Source organism: Chrysemys picta, chromosome 12, assembly GCF_011386835.1.
Source record: "Chrysemys picta bellii isolate R12L10 chromosome 12, ASM1138683v2, whole genome shotgun sequence".
Taxonomy (NCBI): Eukaryota; Metazoa; Chordata; order Testudines; family Emydidae; genus Chrysemys; species Chrysemys picta.
The window spans coordinates 568,950-584,029 of record NC_088802.1 but is presented as its reverse complement, the minus strand read 5'-3'; the positions used below and the strand labels follow the sequence as shown (position 1 = coordinate 584,029).

The window sequence follows — 15,080 nt, the reverse complement described above, 5'->3', positions numbered from 1 at the left end:
TCGCTCGGGGCTGTGAATAATCCCCCCGAGCGAGGCACTTACACCGACCTGCCCCCGCCTGGCCAGCGCTGCCGTGGGAGAGCTTCGCCCGCCGACACAGCGCCAGCCCCTCGGGGAGGTGGATTAACTCCGCCAACAGGAGAGCTCCCCAGTGTCGACATCCCTGAGCTCAGCACACCCGTCCCCCCAACTCCACATCCCCTCGCTCCAGGGGTCAGAGCGTTATCTAGGGGTCCCCTCACTCCGCGGGTCAGAGTGTTATCTAGGGGTCCCCTGGGGGACAGAGCGTTATCTAGGGGTCCCCTCACTGCAGGGGACACAGCATTATCTAGGGGTCCCCTTGCTCCACGGGTCAGAGCGTTATCTAGGGGTCCCCTGGGGGACAGAGCGTTATCTAGGAGTCCCCTCGGGAGCATGCTTGTCCCAGGGGCTGAGCTATTCAAGGGGGGGGCTGTGACGAAGTGGGGGGTTTCTTGTTTTCGGTGGGGTTTCAATGGTTTGCATGTGGAGGGGGTGGGACTCAGTTTACCTGGGTGTTACTGGTTTAACGAGGGGAGGGGAGAGGGAGTTTGTTGTTACAGAGGACCGAAGAGGGAACGTGGGACCCCAGCCAATGGCCTGGAGGATGGAGACCCCAGTGACCGGTGACCTGAGACCCCGACCCGGAGACCCAGCTGAGGAGACGCAGCCGGTTCTGGCCATTGGGAAGACAATGGGCTGCAGAGTGAGGCCCCAGTGACCGAACCAGCCGGTTCCAGCCAGAGGACAGAAGCGAGGAGAGGAGGCCCCAGTTTACGACCCTGTTTACCTGGAGAGAAGACAATAGCCAGAGGGGGCTTGGGGCTGGGGGTATCAGATGCCCAGCTGGGAGCAGGGGGGCTCTGGGCTGGAGAGGGGGAGCAGGCAGAGCCCCCCTGGATGCAGAGAGACTGGGATGTGCTGGGCTGAGGGAGGCCAGGTCTGAGGGTCAGAGAGTTTCCTGTGCTGGGTTCAACTCTCAATAAACCTCCTGTGTGACGCTGGCTGAGAGTCACTCCGGTCTAGAGAACAGGGTGGTATCAACCCCTTCGGGGGTGAAGGCCCGGGGGGTCCAGAGCGAGGGGACTCCCTGAGGGGGCCCACGGCAGAGACAGGCGTGCTAAGGCTCAGAGAGGTGCGGCTCCAGGAGGTGGAGGGGCCTGACCCCGAGAGAGAGTGGACCCCCGCGAAGGGCTGTTGCCCTGAAAGGGGCACCCCCCACGGAGCGCACGGGGCCAAAGGTGGGCACGGTCTGTGAGTCCGTGACAACGTGGTGTCAGCAGTGGGATGTGTTGCAGATGCACCCTGTAGACGTTGGCTGTGGGCGCAGGCGCTGTGCAGTGAGTGGCTGCCAGCGATAGAACGAGGGTGTTGAACGGAACCAGCCTGGACATGGCCTAGAACCAGCTCCGTAAGAGTGACCTGGCCCGACTCTGCAGCGAGAGGGGGCTGAGCGTGGGGAGGCTCACTAAGGAGCGGCTGATTGCTCAGCTGGTAGAGAATGACCCGTCTGAGCCGCAGGCTCCAGACCCCAGGGGGGCTCCCGGGGTGCCCGGAGAGCCGGGGAGTAGCCGGGGGGGCAGTCTGTGTAGCGACCGGGAGTGGGTCAGACCTGACTCCCCAGTCAGTACAGGGAGACCCCAGTCCGGTTCCTCCCCAGAGGAGCTGCGGAGATTGGAGCTGCAGCTGAAAGCGAAGGAGCTGGAGCTGGAGGATCGGAGGCTGGTGGGCAGAGAGAGAGAACGAGCAGACCGTGTAGAACAGCGGAAGCACAAGTTGGAGATGGACGAGAGATGGGCCAAGAGGGAACTGCCGCGGGGTAAGTGGGGAAGGGCCCCAAGATGCCGGTGTTGAGGGGAGTCTAGACACCGAACTGCTGCCCCAGTTCCAGGAGGGGGGGGGGGTATTGATGCTTACGTCACAGCCTTTGAGAAGGCTTGTGAACTGAACCAGATTGACCCCGCAGACAGGCTTCGCTGTCTGACCCCCCGGCTGGGTCCCAAAGCCATACAGGCGTTCAGCCAAATGGATGGTGTTGAGACGGGGGCTACGACCTGTTCAAACAGACTTTGCTGCTGTTTCCCTGGAGAGAAGACAATGGACAGAGGGGGCTTGGGGCCGGGGATCTCAGATGCCCAGCTGGGAGCAGGGGGGCTCTGGGCTGGAGAGGGGGAGCATCCACCTGGATGCAGAGAGACTGGGATGTGCTGGGCTGAGGGAGGCCAGGCCGGAGGCCCTGAGAGTTTCCTGTGCTGGGTTCAACTCTCAATAAACCCTCCTGTGTGACGCTGGCTGAGAGTCACTCCGGTCTAGAGAACAGGGCGGGGGGGGAGGGGCATCGACCCCTTCGGGGGTGGAGGCCCCAGGGGTCCAGAGTGAGGGGACTCCCTGAGGGGGCCCACGGCAGAGACAGACGTGCTAAGGCTCCGAGAGGAGTGGCTCCAGAAGGTGGAGGGGCCTGACCCTGAGAGAGAGTGGACCCCCGAGAAGGGCTGTCGCACTGAAAGGGGCACCCCTCACGGACTGCACGGGGCCAAGAGTGGGCAAGACCTGTGAGTCCGTGACAGGGGCGAACACCCCACGCTCTCACTCCCCACCCTGCTCTTTCGCCTCTGAGGTCACAAGAAACTGACCGTCGGCCCCCGGGACAGGCCCCGACCCGGCGCACGACCAGCAGTTAGGGACTGCACCTGGGACCACGCCCACTCCGTTAGGGTTTGTTCTGGGCAGCGTTTTATCTTTATTCTCCCTGTGACCATCTGACCTCGACGCCTTGTCACCGGGACCCACTGACCACCTACCGCTCTGTAGTGAATGAAACTTCTATTATTTGTCGACCCTAATCCCAGGCTGCGAGCTGTGTGGGTAACGCCATCTGTGGGGCTACCGGCTGTATGAGATCCCCTATCGGCCTGTCCAGGAGAGGGCTGGCAGTGCAGAACACACGGTCCGGGGGGCAGGGTGGGGCAGGGAGCAGGCTGGGGTCACCCTGCAGCACTAACCCAGTCTGGTGGGGCCGGGTGTGACCTGGGCGTGGCTGGACAGTGCAGAACACAGGTCTGGGGGGCAGGGTGGAGTGGGGAGCGGGCTGGGGTCACCCCGCAGCACTAACCCAGGCTGGTGGGAGCCAGGCGTGGCCTGTGAATGGCTGGCAGGGGGTGGCTGTACCCAGCCCTCGGGGGGAACATGCTGGGGGGGTTGTGGGGGGTCCAGGCTGGGAGCTCCAGCAGCAAGGCACCGCAGGGCACCCCAGGATACCGGGCAGGCGGTGACACAGCCTCTGCCCCTGTCTGGACTGCACCCCGTAGTGTCACGGGCACGTTACAGGGGATGCCCAGACACAAGGGTGAGGGCAGGTGACAAAACGGGGCCCATTACAGGTGATGCTCAGACAAGGGGGCCATGGGGTGAGGCACAGGAGAAGGTCAAAGGTCACTCACAGGAAGTCCCGGGGGCCCGGCGGGGCCGATGGGGCCAGTAGCACCAGGGATCCCCTGCAGGAGCGAGAACAGAGAGCGGAATTAGTGCGAGAACAGGAGCATCCCAATTAACCCCTCGCACCCCAGACCTCACAGGGGCTCCCACGTTCGCCCCCTGTCTGCCCTGGGTCCAACACAGCTCCTCCCTGGGCAGCCCTGTTCACCACTACCACCCTCAGAGCAGTTATTAGAACCCAGGAGTCCTGGCTCCCAGCCCCCCTGCTCTAACCACCAGCCCCCACTTCCCTCCCAGAGCCGGGGAGAGAACCCAGGAGTCCTGGCTCCCAGCCCCCCTGCTCTAACCACCAGCCCCCACTCCTCTCCCAGAGCCGGGGAGAGAACCCTGGAGTCCTGGCTCCTGGCCCCCCAAGCTCCCACTCCTCCCCACATGGCAGGGGTCTCTGGCAGTGGAGGACTCCCCCTCCCCCGATACTCACGGTCTCTCCTTTCGACCCCAGGGAGCCCTGCGGGCCAGGCAGGCCCCGGTCCCCTTTCTCTCCCTGCTCGCCCGGGGGTCCGATCAGACCGATCAGACCAGGGTGGCCCTGGGAAAGACAGACAGTGGTCAGTGCAGGACAGACAGATGGGGGACGGCGTCGAGGGCTGGGTGTCGGACAGACAGACAGACAGACAGACGGGCTGCATGCTGGGGGCTGGGCATGTCGATACGGACAGCGTGTGGGGAGGGGTCTCTGCGCGGGTCTCTGCCCTGGGCGCTCACACACCCTCGTGCCCCTCGTGCGAGCTGTGGGACGTGCACCCCAGGGATACTCGCAGGCAGTTGTGCTGATGTGTTTGGTTCACACAGACTTGTGCCACGCTCGTGATGCACGTGTCGTGGGCGTTCCCGTCTCTCGGTGCATTCACCTGCAGTGTGTAGCACGTGTGTGCTGGCAGGTTCCCTGGCATGCGTGGCGTGGGCTGGCGCCACGTGGCACACGCTGGTGCACACTGGTGCACGGGGCGTGTATCATTCCCCCCCCCACGGGTGTGTTGTGTGTGTTCACACACAGGCTGTGCGCCTCCCGTGTGCCCCCCGCTCACCTTCTCTCCTTTGGGTCCGGAGTCCCCTTTGAGGCCAGGCAGTCCCGGGGGGCCCTGCAGGGAGACACAGGCAGAGCGGTTAGCCAGGGAGGGAAGGGGGGCTCTCCCCTGGGGGCGCTGTCACACGGGAGGGCGGAGTCACACTCACCACAGGTCCCGGGGGGCCCGTCTGGCCCGTCGCGCCTGGCTTGCCTTGTTCTCCCTGCGGGGGATGGAGGGGAGAGGTTAGCGCTAAACGCTGCCCCGACCATGCCCTGGGGCTGCTCCCCACAGACCAGCCCCAGAGGCCCCACCCTGCTCTGGGGCTCCCAGCCCGGAGGCAGGGGGTCTCATGCGTTGACCGCTCTGGACAGGCCTGAGGGGGACAGAGCTCCACTCTCTGCCCACTGGCATCGGGGAAGGGCGGTTCTGGATTTACAGCAAGGGCAGCTGAGACCGGACCCAGACCCCGTGTGTCCGGGGCTCAGAGACCCATCAGCAGGCAGGGAAATTCAAGCATGAACTGCAGAGCTGGGGACAAACCCACCCCCTCCCAGAGCTGGGATAGAACCCAGGAGTCCTGGCTCCCAGCTCCCCCCGCTCTAACCACCAGCCCCCACTCCCCTCCCAGAGCTGGGATAGAACCGAGGAGTCCTGGCTCCCAGCCCCCCCTGCTCTAACCCACTGGACCCCACTCCCCTCCCAGAGCTGGGGAGAGAACCCAGGAGTCCTGGCTCCCAGCCCCCCCACTCTGACCCACTAGCTCCCACTTCCCTCCCAGAGCTGGGGAGAGAACCCAGGAGTCCTGGCTCCCAGCCCCCCTGCTCTAACCCACCAGCCCCCACTCCCCCGCAGAGCTGGGACAGGACCCAGGCATCCTGCTGGCGTGCACTGGCTGTTACTTACCACTGAGCCAGGGATGCCTCTCAGCCCGTCAGGCCCCTGCTTGCCGGCTGGTCCCTGGGGCCCCACAGGGCCGGTCTTGCCCGGAGGTCCCACGGCGCCTGGCTCGCCCTGGGGGACGGAGGGGCAGGGTGAGCTCGGGGATGGGCGACACGGTCACAGCTGTGGCGGGGGCTCCTTGGTGTCACCGCGCCCCTTTGGGGTCAGAGACCATCCTGGGGCTCCCCGTCACACCGACCCCAGTGCATCATGGGACAGGAGCCCTTGGCGTGGCCGGGACGCGGCCTGGCTGGCTGTACCGGGAGCTGCCAGCCCGGGCCCTGGGCCCTGGGACAGACCCAGCTGCGCCTCGTCTCTGGGGAGCTCCGAGCTGGGTCTGACCCCAGGGGATCCGTGACCCGACACCTCCCCAGCAGAGACCCCACCCGGGGGGGCCCACGGAGTCTGAGTCACTTACCTTAGTGCCCTTCTCGCCCTGACGCCCCTCGGGACCCGGGGAGCCTGCGGGGCCCTGCGGAGAGAGGAGACAGGGGGTGAACAAGGGAATGGGGCAGGGGCCTGTCCCCTCTAGGGGGCGCCGGCTCCCACCCGGCCCCAGGGCAGGGACTGGCTGGCTCAGGGGGGCAGGAAATGGGGCACGGGGCCTGTCCCATCTAGGGGGCGCCAGCTCCCACCCGGCCCCAGGGCAGGGACTGGCTGGCTCAGGGGGGCAGGAAATGGGGCACGGGGCCTGTCCCATCTAGGGGGCGCTGGCTCCCACCCGGCCCCAGGGCGGGGACCAGCTGGCTCGGTGTGGGGCGGGAGGGGTCCCTGGAGCTAAGTGGTTTCCCTGTCATTAGCTGCCGCGTTCTGGGCCGGGCATTTCGCTCGCTGCTGGGTCGGGAAGGAATTTCCTGCCCTCGGTGCCAGCCCCACCCTCTCCGCAATGAGATTCCCAGGGAGCCGGATTTGTGTGTGTGTGCAAGTGCGCGTGTCTGCTGCCTCCTGCTGGCAGGTCACTGTGGCTGCAGGCGGGGTGGGTGCCCGGGGTCAGGGGGTCTGTGCCGGTCAGAGTCCCCGTCGCACAGTAGCTGGGACAGCAGGTGCGTCCCTCACACCCCCGCGCAGTGAGATGCCTCTGCCCTGCTCCTGGGGGATGGCAGGAGGAGGGGGGTGACTGGGCAGGGGAGGGGGCCCAGACAGACCCATCACTTACCCTCTTCCCTGGGGGACCTGGGGGGCCGTTCTCTCCTGTCGGGCCTGGCGAGCCCTAGAGAGAGAGAGAGAGACCTGGAGTTAGGAGAAACAATCTAATCCGGAACGTCATGGAGAGGGGAACCTGGAGAGGTGGGGAACCTGATCTAGAACATCATGGAGATGAGAACCCAGAGATGGGGAGTCTGATCCGGAACAGAGGAACCCAGAGTACAGTCAGAGAGGGGGGATCTGGAACTTCGGAGGCGGGTTCCAATCCAGAACGTCGGAGGGGCCAGTCAGGAAGGTCGGACAGAAAGGAATCCAGAGAGGGACCCTATCTGGAGCATGGGGGGCACGCAAAGTCTGATCAGACTGTTGGGGGTCTGGGGGGGGCGGATCCCGTCTGGAGCGCTGGGGACACAGGTGGGGTGTCCAGTCCAAGTGTCAGGGGAGATCCATTCCAAACCATTGTGGGGGGGACCCCGTCAGGGCCCCACTCGGGAGCCCTAGTCACTCACCAGCTGCCCGGGTTCCCCGTCCTCGCCTCGTTCGCCCTTCGCCCCGTCCTGGCCCTGGAGGGGGAAAACAAGCCCTGAGTCAGCAGGAGGCCTTGGCAGGGACCCCAAACCCCAGCCGGGGGGCCCCAAACCCTGCTGCATTCCCCCTGGGTCCCCACCCCCCCTCCCAGCACCTCCCCTGCCCCCAGACTGCAGGGACCTGGAGGGCAACGCATGGGGCTGATACTTACCCTGGGGCCCATTTCACCTGGGGGGCCCGGATCCCCTGGGAAACCAACAGGACCCTGGAAGAGACAGGAATGAATTAGCCTGAGCCACCTCCTCCTCCAGCCAGGCACAGAACCCAGGAGTCCTGGCTCCCAACACCCCCTGCCCCATTCTAACCCACCAACCCCCGCTCCCCTCCTAGAGCTGAGGATAGAACCCAGCTGTCCTGGCTCCCAGCCCCCCTGCTTTGACCCACCAGCCCCCACTCCCCTCCCAGAGCCGGGAAGAGAACCCAGGAGTCCTGGCTCCCAGCCCCCCCTCCCTTCCCCTCCCAGAGCTGGGATAGAACCCAGGAGTCCTGGCTCCCAACACCCCCTGCCCCACTCTAACCACCAGCCCCCGCTCCCCTCCCAGAGCTGGGAGAGAACCCAGGAGTCCTGGCTCCCAACCCCCCTGCTCTAACCACTAGCCCCCAACTCCCTTCCCAGAGCTGGGAGAGAACCCAGGAGTCCTGGCTCCCCCTCCCCCGGTCTCTGCACCACGTCACTCACGGGGTTCCCCTTGGGCCCATCGTCTCCGGGGGGCCCTTTCCCTCCAGGGGGTCCAGCTGTGCCAGCGGCTCCGGTTTCTCCTTTCTCCCCTCGCTCTCCTCGCGGGCCCTGGGAAGGAGACAGAGCGGGGGGGGGGAGGTCAGTGTGGGGTCTGTGGGCACAGGGAGGATGGGGGGAGTGGCCTGGTAGGGGGCAGAGCTCTGGGGGTCAGCTCTAAGGGAGGGATGCCAGCCCCAGTGTTCCTTGGGGAGATCCCCCATGTGTGCGGGGGAAGGAGTCTCTTGGAGGGGGCCTGTCAGGGGGGAGGGGTCCTGGCCCCAGTGTCTCTGGGGTGGGGTTCACAGCCTGGGGAGAGGGGAGCACTCCAGACTTGTGGTGGGGTTCCTGTTGGAAGAAAGGGGCTCCGGGGGGGTCCTCACTGGGTGGGGGAAAGGCCAGGCCCAGCCCTGGGTCTCCCCCCCCAAGGCATGGGGATAGATGGGCCCTGAGGGGCCCTTGCCTGTGGGGAGCAGCGCTCTGGGGGTTCCTGACAGGAGATACCCCCCAAGGAGGGGTCCCTGGCTGGAGGCTGACAGCTCTGAGTGGGCCTTAATAAGGAAGAGACAGAGGTGGGGAGCTGGCCACTGATTCCCATAGGGGGCAGGGCCCCAGTAGAGGGGATGAAGGAGGCTCGGGGGGCTCCTTGGTGGGGGATGGAGCGGGGGCCTCCCTGGCTGTGCCGCCAGATGGGGGCGAGGACTCGGGGGGGTAGGAGAGGGACAAACGGGGGGGGGGGAGGTTCCTGGGGGGTTAGTGGCCATGCTGCCAGGTAGGGTGTGCGAGGGGCAGGGGGGCCCAAAGACTCACCTTGACTCCTGGCTCCCCGGGGATGCCGGGGGCCCCCGACTCGCCAGGCTCACCCTGAAATGAGAGAGACGTCAGCGCCCGCGCTCCGACCAGTCCCCCCTGGATGGTCCCGGGGACACAGCACCCGACAGGCCCTGTGTCACTAGACCCCACTCCTCTCCCCTCCCTGAGCTGGGACAGAACCCAGGAGTCCTGGCCCCGCTCCCCTCCCAGAGCCGGGACAGAACCCAGGAGTCCTGGCTATACTCCCCTCCCGGAGCCGGGACAGAACCCAGGAGTCCTGGCCCTGCTCCCCTCCCGGAGCCGGGAGAGAACCCAGGAGTCCTGGCCCCGCTCCCCTCCCGGAGCCGGGAGAGAACCCAGGAGTCCTGCTCCAGCCCCACATTCCCCTGGGCGAGTGATGGTGGGGCCCTTTGACTCCTGCAGTCTGTGACTCTGAGTCCCCCCCATCCGTCCCCTCCCTTCACGGGCCACGGGGAGAACAGGGTCGCCTGCACTGCCCTCTGCACGCTCTGCACGCGGACAGTGACTCGTCCAGTCTCAGGCTGCAGGGCGGCAGGGTCAGGAAGGGATTTGCTCCCCGAGACTCAATCAGCTGGAGACGGGGCACCACGGGGTGGGGGGGTGCTCTGAGCAGCTCCAGAGACACCGCTGTCTGGCTGCTGAGTCTGGCTCACACGCTGGGGGTCCCCAGACTGGGGCAGGGAAGGAATCTCCCCCAGGACAGACAGGCAGGGCCCTCGGGGGGTTTCCTGTTCCCCTGCAGCGCGGGATGTGGGTCACTGGCTGGGCTCAGCGGATCAGGTCCCTGCCATTGCAGCGGTGTCAGCCCTTGGGGCCCCTTGGTCCCTCCTGGGCTCAGCTGTCGTGGCCCCAGGCTCGGTCCCCCGAGCGCTGACAGGTGTCGGCCCAGCCAGGTCGCAGGGCTGGGCACAGGGTGACAGGGAGTGATTCTCTGCCCGCTGCTGTCCGAGCGAATGGGCCCTTCTGGCCTTGAACTCCATGAAATCTACCAGCCCCACCCTGCCCCCCCGGGGCTGGGAGAGAACCCAGGCGTCCTGCCTCCACCTACCTTCTCTCCAGGGGGGCCCAGGTTGCCGATGCCTCCAGGGCCGCCTTGGGGTCCCTGCAGGGGAGAGAGCAGAGCTGGTTACCTCCGGGGACACCCGGGTCAGGGCTGACAGGGGTGGGGAGCGGGGGAGGAACTTACGTCGGCTCCGGAGGGTCCGGCTGGACCACGCGGCCCTGGTGGTCCTGGGGGGCCCTGTGGGGAGAAAGAACAAGGTGAGGGGGGCTCTGGGACATTCCTACCTGGAGGGGGGACTGGGAATGGGGGCAGCCGGGGTCACTTACCATAGGGCCCACGTCACCTGTCTCGCCCTTCTCCCCCGCCGGGCCCGGCAGACCCTAAGGAGAGACAGAGAGCATCAGTGCGAGGCACATCTGGACTGGGGGAAGAGGGCAGATCAAGGGGCACATCTGGATCCAGGGAGATGGGGGAAGCAGGCAGCACATCTGGATTTGGGATGAAGAGGGTCCTAGACCTAGGACACATCTGGATCTGGAGGATGGGCAGAGATGGAGGGACACATCTGGATTCAGGATGGGATGGTGGCTCAGAGGGAGGGACACATCTGGAGCTGGGGGGGGAGCAGAGCAAGGGGCACATCTGGAGCGGGGATGGGGGGAGGGGACCCAGACAAAGGGGCACATCTGGATCCAGATAGGTGGGGAGGAGGGCACACAGGGATAGCTTCCCCCGCCTCCCAGAACAGCTGGCTCGGGGGTGGGACCCAGCAACAACTGGCCAGTGGTCACACTGTCATGCTGCCCAGCAGTTTGGGACAGGAAGTGAAGGGGAATCCTGTCCCCAGCTAGAACTGTACCATGGGGCAGGCCGGATTGGGTGGCTAGGGCTGGGGCCATGGCTAGGAAGGGGGGCCCGGGTCGGGTCCGGGTCCAGGGGGAAGGCGGAGACAGGTGGGACTATAGAGCATGGGGGCAGGGCCAGGGGTGGGGCCAGGTGTAGGGGTGGGGCCAGGGCACCGGAGTGGCTCAATGGGGGGCAGAGGGGGCAACCCTGCAAGGCCAATGACAGGTCCCCCCCACTCACCTGCAGCCCGATGGGGCCAGGCGGCCCGTTGAATCCGCGGGTTCCTTCATCGCCCTTCGCCCCAAAGTGGCCCTGGGGGCCCCGAGCGCCCGGCTCCCCATCAGCCCCCTCGACACAGACACAAGAGAGAGTCAGAGACAGGCCCCGAGTGGCCCCGGGGAGACGGGACTCGCTGAGCGGGTGGGGGTGGGGGTGAGGGGAGGTCTCGGCGCTGTGGGAGCAGCGGGAATACCCCCCCACCGCCATTCCCCATTGACGGGACCCCCCCGGAATCCCACCCACACTCCATCAGTGTGATGCGGGGCCTCTTTGCCGTCAGGAACCTCGCCCCATGGCATGAGTGAGGGGCCGGGACACTGCGCTGCCAGGAGTCAGGGACCCTCCGCCCGGCACGGAGCAGACCGGGCTCCATCGCCCTCAGCTACGTCCCCCACCCTGTCCACATGGAGCTGATCCGGCTCCATCACCCAGGCCCTGCACGGAACCGACCCGGCTCCATCACCCAGGCCCTGCACGGGGCTGACCCAGCTCTGTAGTCCCACCCTGCCCAGAGCTGGCACCGCCCCGTGCTACCAGCCGCAGGGCCCCCCTGCCCTGTGCTGCAGGAGGCTGTCTGAGGGGGGCAAGGTACTTACGGCTGCTCCAGGCTGCCCGACTGAGCCCATGGGACCTGGGGGTCCTGGGGGACCCTGGAAGGAAGGAGACAGGGGTCAGGGGTGCTGAGACACAGAGATACCCCAGGCAGAAATTGGGGGGGGGGTCAGCCCCAGTGTGGGGTCAGGGGAGCCCCCAGCTCATACTCACGTGCTCTCCCTTGTTGCCTTTGCCACCCTTCTGGCCCGGCTCGCCCACCTCGCCCTGTGGAGAGAGGAGAAAGGGGGTTTAGCCCATCGTCGTGTGTGGGGGAAGGACACAGACACAGACGGGCCTTACCTTGTCGCCGTCCTCACCAGCACCCCCTGGGGGCCCCGCTGGGCCGGGCAGCCCAACGGGACCCTGGACTCCGTCGCGGCCAGCGGGGCCTATGGGACCTTTCTCACCCTAGGGAGAAACAGAGGGGAGTGAGGTGCACAGAACCCAGGAGTCCTGGCTCCCACCCACCCCCCATTCTAACCCACCTGACCCCACTCCCCTCCCAGCACTGGGCACAGAACCCAGGAGTCCTGGCTCCCAGCCCCCCCTGCTCTAACCCACCAACCCCCACTCCTCTCCCAGAGCCAGAATAGAACCCAAGAGTCCTGGCTCCCAGCCCCCCCTGCTCTAACCACTAGACCCCGCTCCCCTTCCAGAGCTGGGATAAAACCCAGGAGTCCTGGCTCCCAGCCCCCCCTGCATCCGACTCAGCCCTGCTCCCCCCTCTGTGCCCCCTACTCACAGGAACTCCTTTCTCTCCAGCGGGGCCTGGGGGCCCTTGGGGACCCGGTCTGCCTGGGGGTCCGATGGGGCCGCCCTGCCCAGGGCCGCCTCTCTCACCGGGGGAGCCCTGTGGGGAGAGAGAGGAGGAGTCACTTGCTGCCCCCCACAGCGGGGTCCCCCCGACACACATTGCGGGGACCGGGATCAGGTGTGAGGGAGGGGGAGGATCAGGGGGGTCAGAGGTCAGAGGTTAGGGAGGAGAGGGGCTGATGGGGGAGTGAGGGAAGGGAGATCAGAGAACAGTTGGGGAGGTGGGGGCCTAGGGGAATAGTTGGGGGAAGGAGTTGGGGGAGGGGCTGGCGTGGGGGTCCCCACATCATACTCACTGCAGGTCCTGGGGGTCCGGCCGGCCCCTCGTTCCCTTTCAGCCCCGTGCCGCCCTGCGGGAGAGAAGCACAGGTCAGGGCCTGCTGGCACAGGGGACGGGCTAGGGGCATTGTGGGGGGGGGCGCGGGTACTCACCGGGGTGCCGGGCAGCCCACGCTCACCAGGGAAACCGCGCAGTCCAGCCGGGCCGTCTTTCCCGAGGGCTCCCTGGGGGCCAGGGTCTCCCTGCGCCGGGGGAAGGAGAAGGAGGATTAGGTGGGTCCCCGACCCTACTCCCTGCAGCACAGCGCCCCCTAGCGCCGCACTGGAGCATCACAGCTCCTTACCTTGGTTCCTTCTTTCCCAGAGGGTCCTGGCAAGCCCTGCTCTCCCGGGGGTCCGGGGGGGCCTGGGTGACCTCTCTCCCCCATCTGACCAGACTCCCCAGAAGCGCCCTAGTGTAGGGGGAGACAAGAAACAGTGTGAGACCTTCAGGGAATGGGCCAGACCCTTCGACACCTGCCTCTTCCACCACCAGGGGGAGCTGCTGAGTAACTGCACCCTGGAGGCACAGCCGCTCCCAGCCCACCCCGGCACCCCCCACCACCCGGCTTCTTACCTGAGGTCCCACCACCCCCGGGGGGCCGGGGGGGCCCGTCTTGCCTTGGAAACCCTGAAAGACAGAGAGAGATGGGGGCATTAGCACAAGCCACGGCTGATGGCTCTGCCCCCCACCCCCCGAATGTAAGTGGAGAGTCACATAGGAGTGTGTGAGGAGCAATGCAGAAAAGTGTGAGGAGTAACCATGGAGTATCCAGAGCGTAACACGTGAGTGTGTGAGGCGTAACCATGGTGAATCCAGACTGTAACACGTGAGTGTGTGAGGAATAACCATGGTGAGTCGAGAGTGTAACATGTGAGTGTGTGAGGAGTAACAATGGTGAATCCAGAGTGTAACACGTGAGTGTGTGGGGAGCAACAATAGTGAATCCAGAGTGTAACACGTGAGTGTGTGAGGAGTAACAATGGTGAGTCCAGAGTGTAACACGTGAGTGTGTGAGGAGAAACAACGGTGAATCCAGAGTGTAATACATGAATTTATGAGCAGTAACGTGGGGGTAACCAGAGACTAACATTGGAGTATGTGAGGAGTAATGCAGGAGTATCCGGAATGTAATACATCAGTATACAAGGATTAAAATGGGAATACCCTGAGAGTTACACGGGAGTAAGAGACTAGTAAAGTGGGAGTAACCAAGAGTAACAGCGGAGTGAACAGAGAGCAATATGCAAGAGAGGAGTAATGCGGGAGTAACCAGAGTGCAACGCAGGAGTGAGAGAGGAATAATACAGGAGTATCCAGAGAGTAATATGTGAGCAACCAGAATGCAAAGAGGGAGTGAAAGAGGAGTAACGGGAGTATCCAAAGCGTAACATAGAAGCATGTGAGGTGTAACACAGGAGTATCCAGAGAGTAATGTGGGAGTATGTGAGGTGTAATATGAGAGTAACGTGAGAGTAATCAGAGAGTAACAGGGGAGTAAGAAAGGAGTAACGGGGAATAATCGGAAAGTAACAAGGTACTATATGAGGAGTAATGAGGGAGTTTCCAGAGGTAGCCTGGAGTTACTTAGGTGTAACCTGGGAGGAACCAGAGTGTAACACGGGAGGAAACACAGAGTAACACAGGGGTAAGAGAAAAGTATCTGAAGCCCAACAGCGCAGTAACAGAGACACGTACGACTTCTCCTCGCTGACCGGGGTGCCCAGGAAGCCCGTCCTTGCCAGGGGGGCCCTGTGGGGAGGAAAACAGAGAGGTCAGTGGGGCAGGGGGAGAGGTCAGTGGGAGGGAACTGGGGAGCAGTCAGGAGGGCAGGGGAGCCAGCTGGGGGGCCGGGTGGGAATGGCAGTGGGAGAGGGCTGGGATGCAGGCAGGGAGGCTGGGGAGTAGGTGAGAGGGGGCTGGGATGCAGGCAGGGAGGCTGGGGAGCAGGTGGGGGGTAGCTTGGATGTGGGGGGAGGGGGCTGAGGAGCCGGCAGGGGGCTGGGGGCAGGCAGAGGGGCAGGGGAGGCAGTAGATAGTGCATGTTACTCACCGGTGGCCCTTTGGGTCCGGGGAAGCCGTTTGGCCCCTGGGGGCCCGGGAGTCCCTGTGGAGAGCAGAGCGGAGATTGGGGGGGGATGTGGGGGCACGGAAAACAATGCCCGGCCCGGGGAACACCAGCTGGAGGCCAGCACGGCCAGAGGCAGGCCAATGTTGTACCGGGAGCCCGACTACACAAAGCCAGCCGTGTCGCACTGAAGTGTCCCGTCCCTCGCACTAGGGAACTGCTGAGGCTGCTGCGCACCGTGCCGGGCCCAGCAGCCGTGACTGGGGTCGTGCGAGCATCGCACTGAAGTGACCCGTCCCTCGCACTAGGGAACTGCTGAGGCTGCTGCGCACCGTGCCGGGCCCAGCATCCGTGACTGGGGTCGTGCAAGCTTCGCACTGCAGTGACCCGCCCCTCGCACTAGGGACCTGCTG

General features: G+C 65.1%; 1 protein-coding gene across 1 annotated transcript in view; it reads right to left on the bottom strand.

The window, feature by feature from the left end:
* The window catches only part of LOC112061590 (collagen alpha-2(XI) chain-like), a 42,110-nt gene that overhangs the window by 11,229 nt on the left and 15,801 nt on the right, over window positions 1–15,080 (bottom strand). Inside the window, exons 24-48 of the mRNA XM_065563956.1 lie at window positions 14,653–14,706; window positions 14,298–14,351; window positions 13,176–13,229; window positions 12,904–13,011; window positions 12,713–12,802; window positions 12,577–12,630; window positions 12,210–12,317; window positions 11,768–11,875; window positions 11,639–11,692; window positions 11,470–11,523; window positions 10,835–10,942; window positions 10,075–10,128; window positions 9,932–9,985; window positions 9,794–9,847; window positions 8,722–8,775; window positions 7,876–7,983; window positions 7,348–7,401; window positions 7,118–7,171; window positions 6,619–6,672; window positions 5,881–5,934; window positions 5,427–5,534; window positions 4,690–4,743; window positions 4,542–4,595; window positions 3,935–4,042; window positions 3,459–3,512 (exon numbers count right to left, since the gene is read on the bottom strand). Of these exons, the coding sequence (XP_065420028.1) occupies window positions 3,459–3,512; window positions 3,935–4,042; window positions 4,542–4,595; window positions 4,690–4,743; window positions 5,427–5,534; window positions 5,881–5,934; window positions 6,619–6,672; window positions 7,118–7,171; window positions 7,348–7,401; window positions 7,876–7,983; window positions 8,722–8,775; window positions 9,794–9,847; window positions 9,932–9,985; window positions 10,075–10,128; window positions 10,835–10,942; window positions 11,470–11,523; window positions 11,639–11,692; window positions 11,768–11,875; window positions 12,210–12,317; window positions 12,577–12,630; window positions 12,713–12,802; window positions 12,904–13,011; window positions 13,176–13,229; window positions 14,298–14,351; window positions 14,653–14,706 (1,764 nt within the window). The remainder of the gene's footprint in view (window positions 1–3,458; window positions 3,513–3,934; window positions 4,043–4,541; window positions 4,596–4,689; window positions 4,744–5,426; window positions 5,535–5,880; window positions 5,935–6,618; window positions 6,673–7,117; window positions 7,172–7,347; window positions 7,402–7,875; window positions 7,984–8,721; window positions 8,776–9,793; window positions 9,848–9,931; window positions 9,986–10,074; window positions 10,129–10,834; window positions 10,943–11,469; window positions 11,524–11,638; window positions 11,693–11,767; window positions 11,876–12,209; window positions 12,318–12,576; window positions 12,631–12,712; window positions 12,803–12,903; window positions 13,012–13,175; window positions 13,230–14,297; window positions 14,352–14,652; window positions 14,707–15,080) is intronic.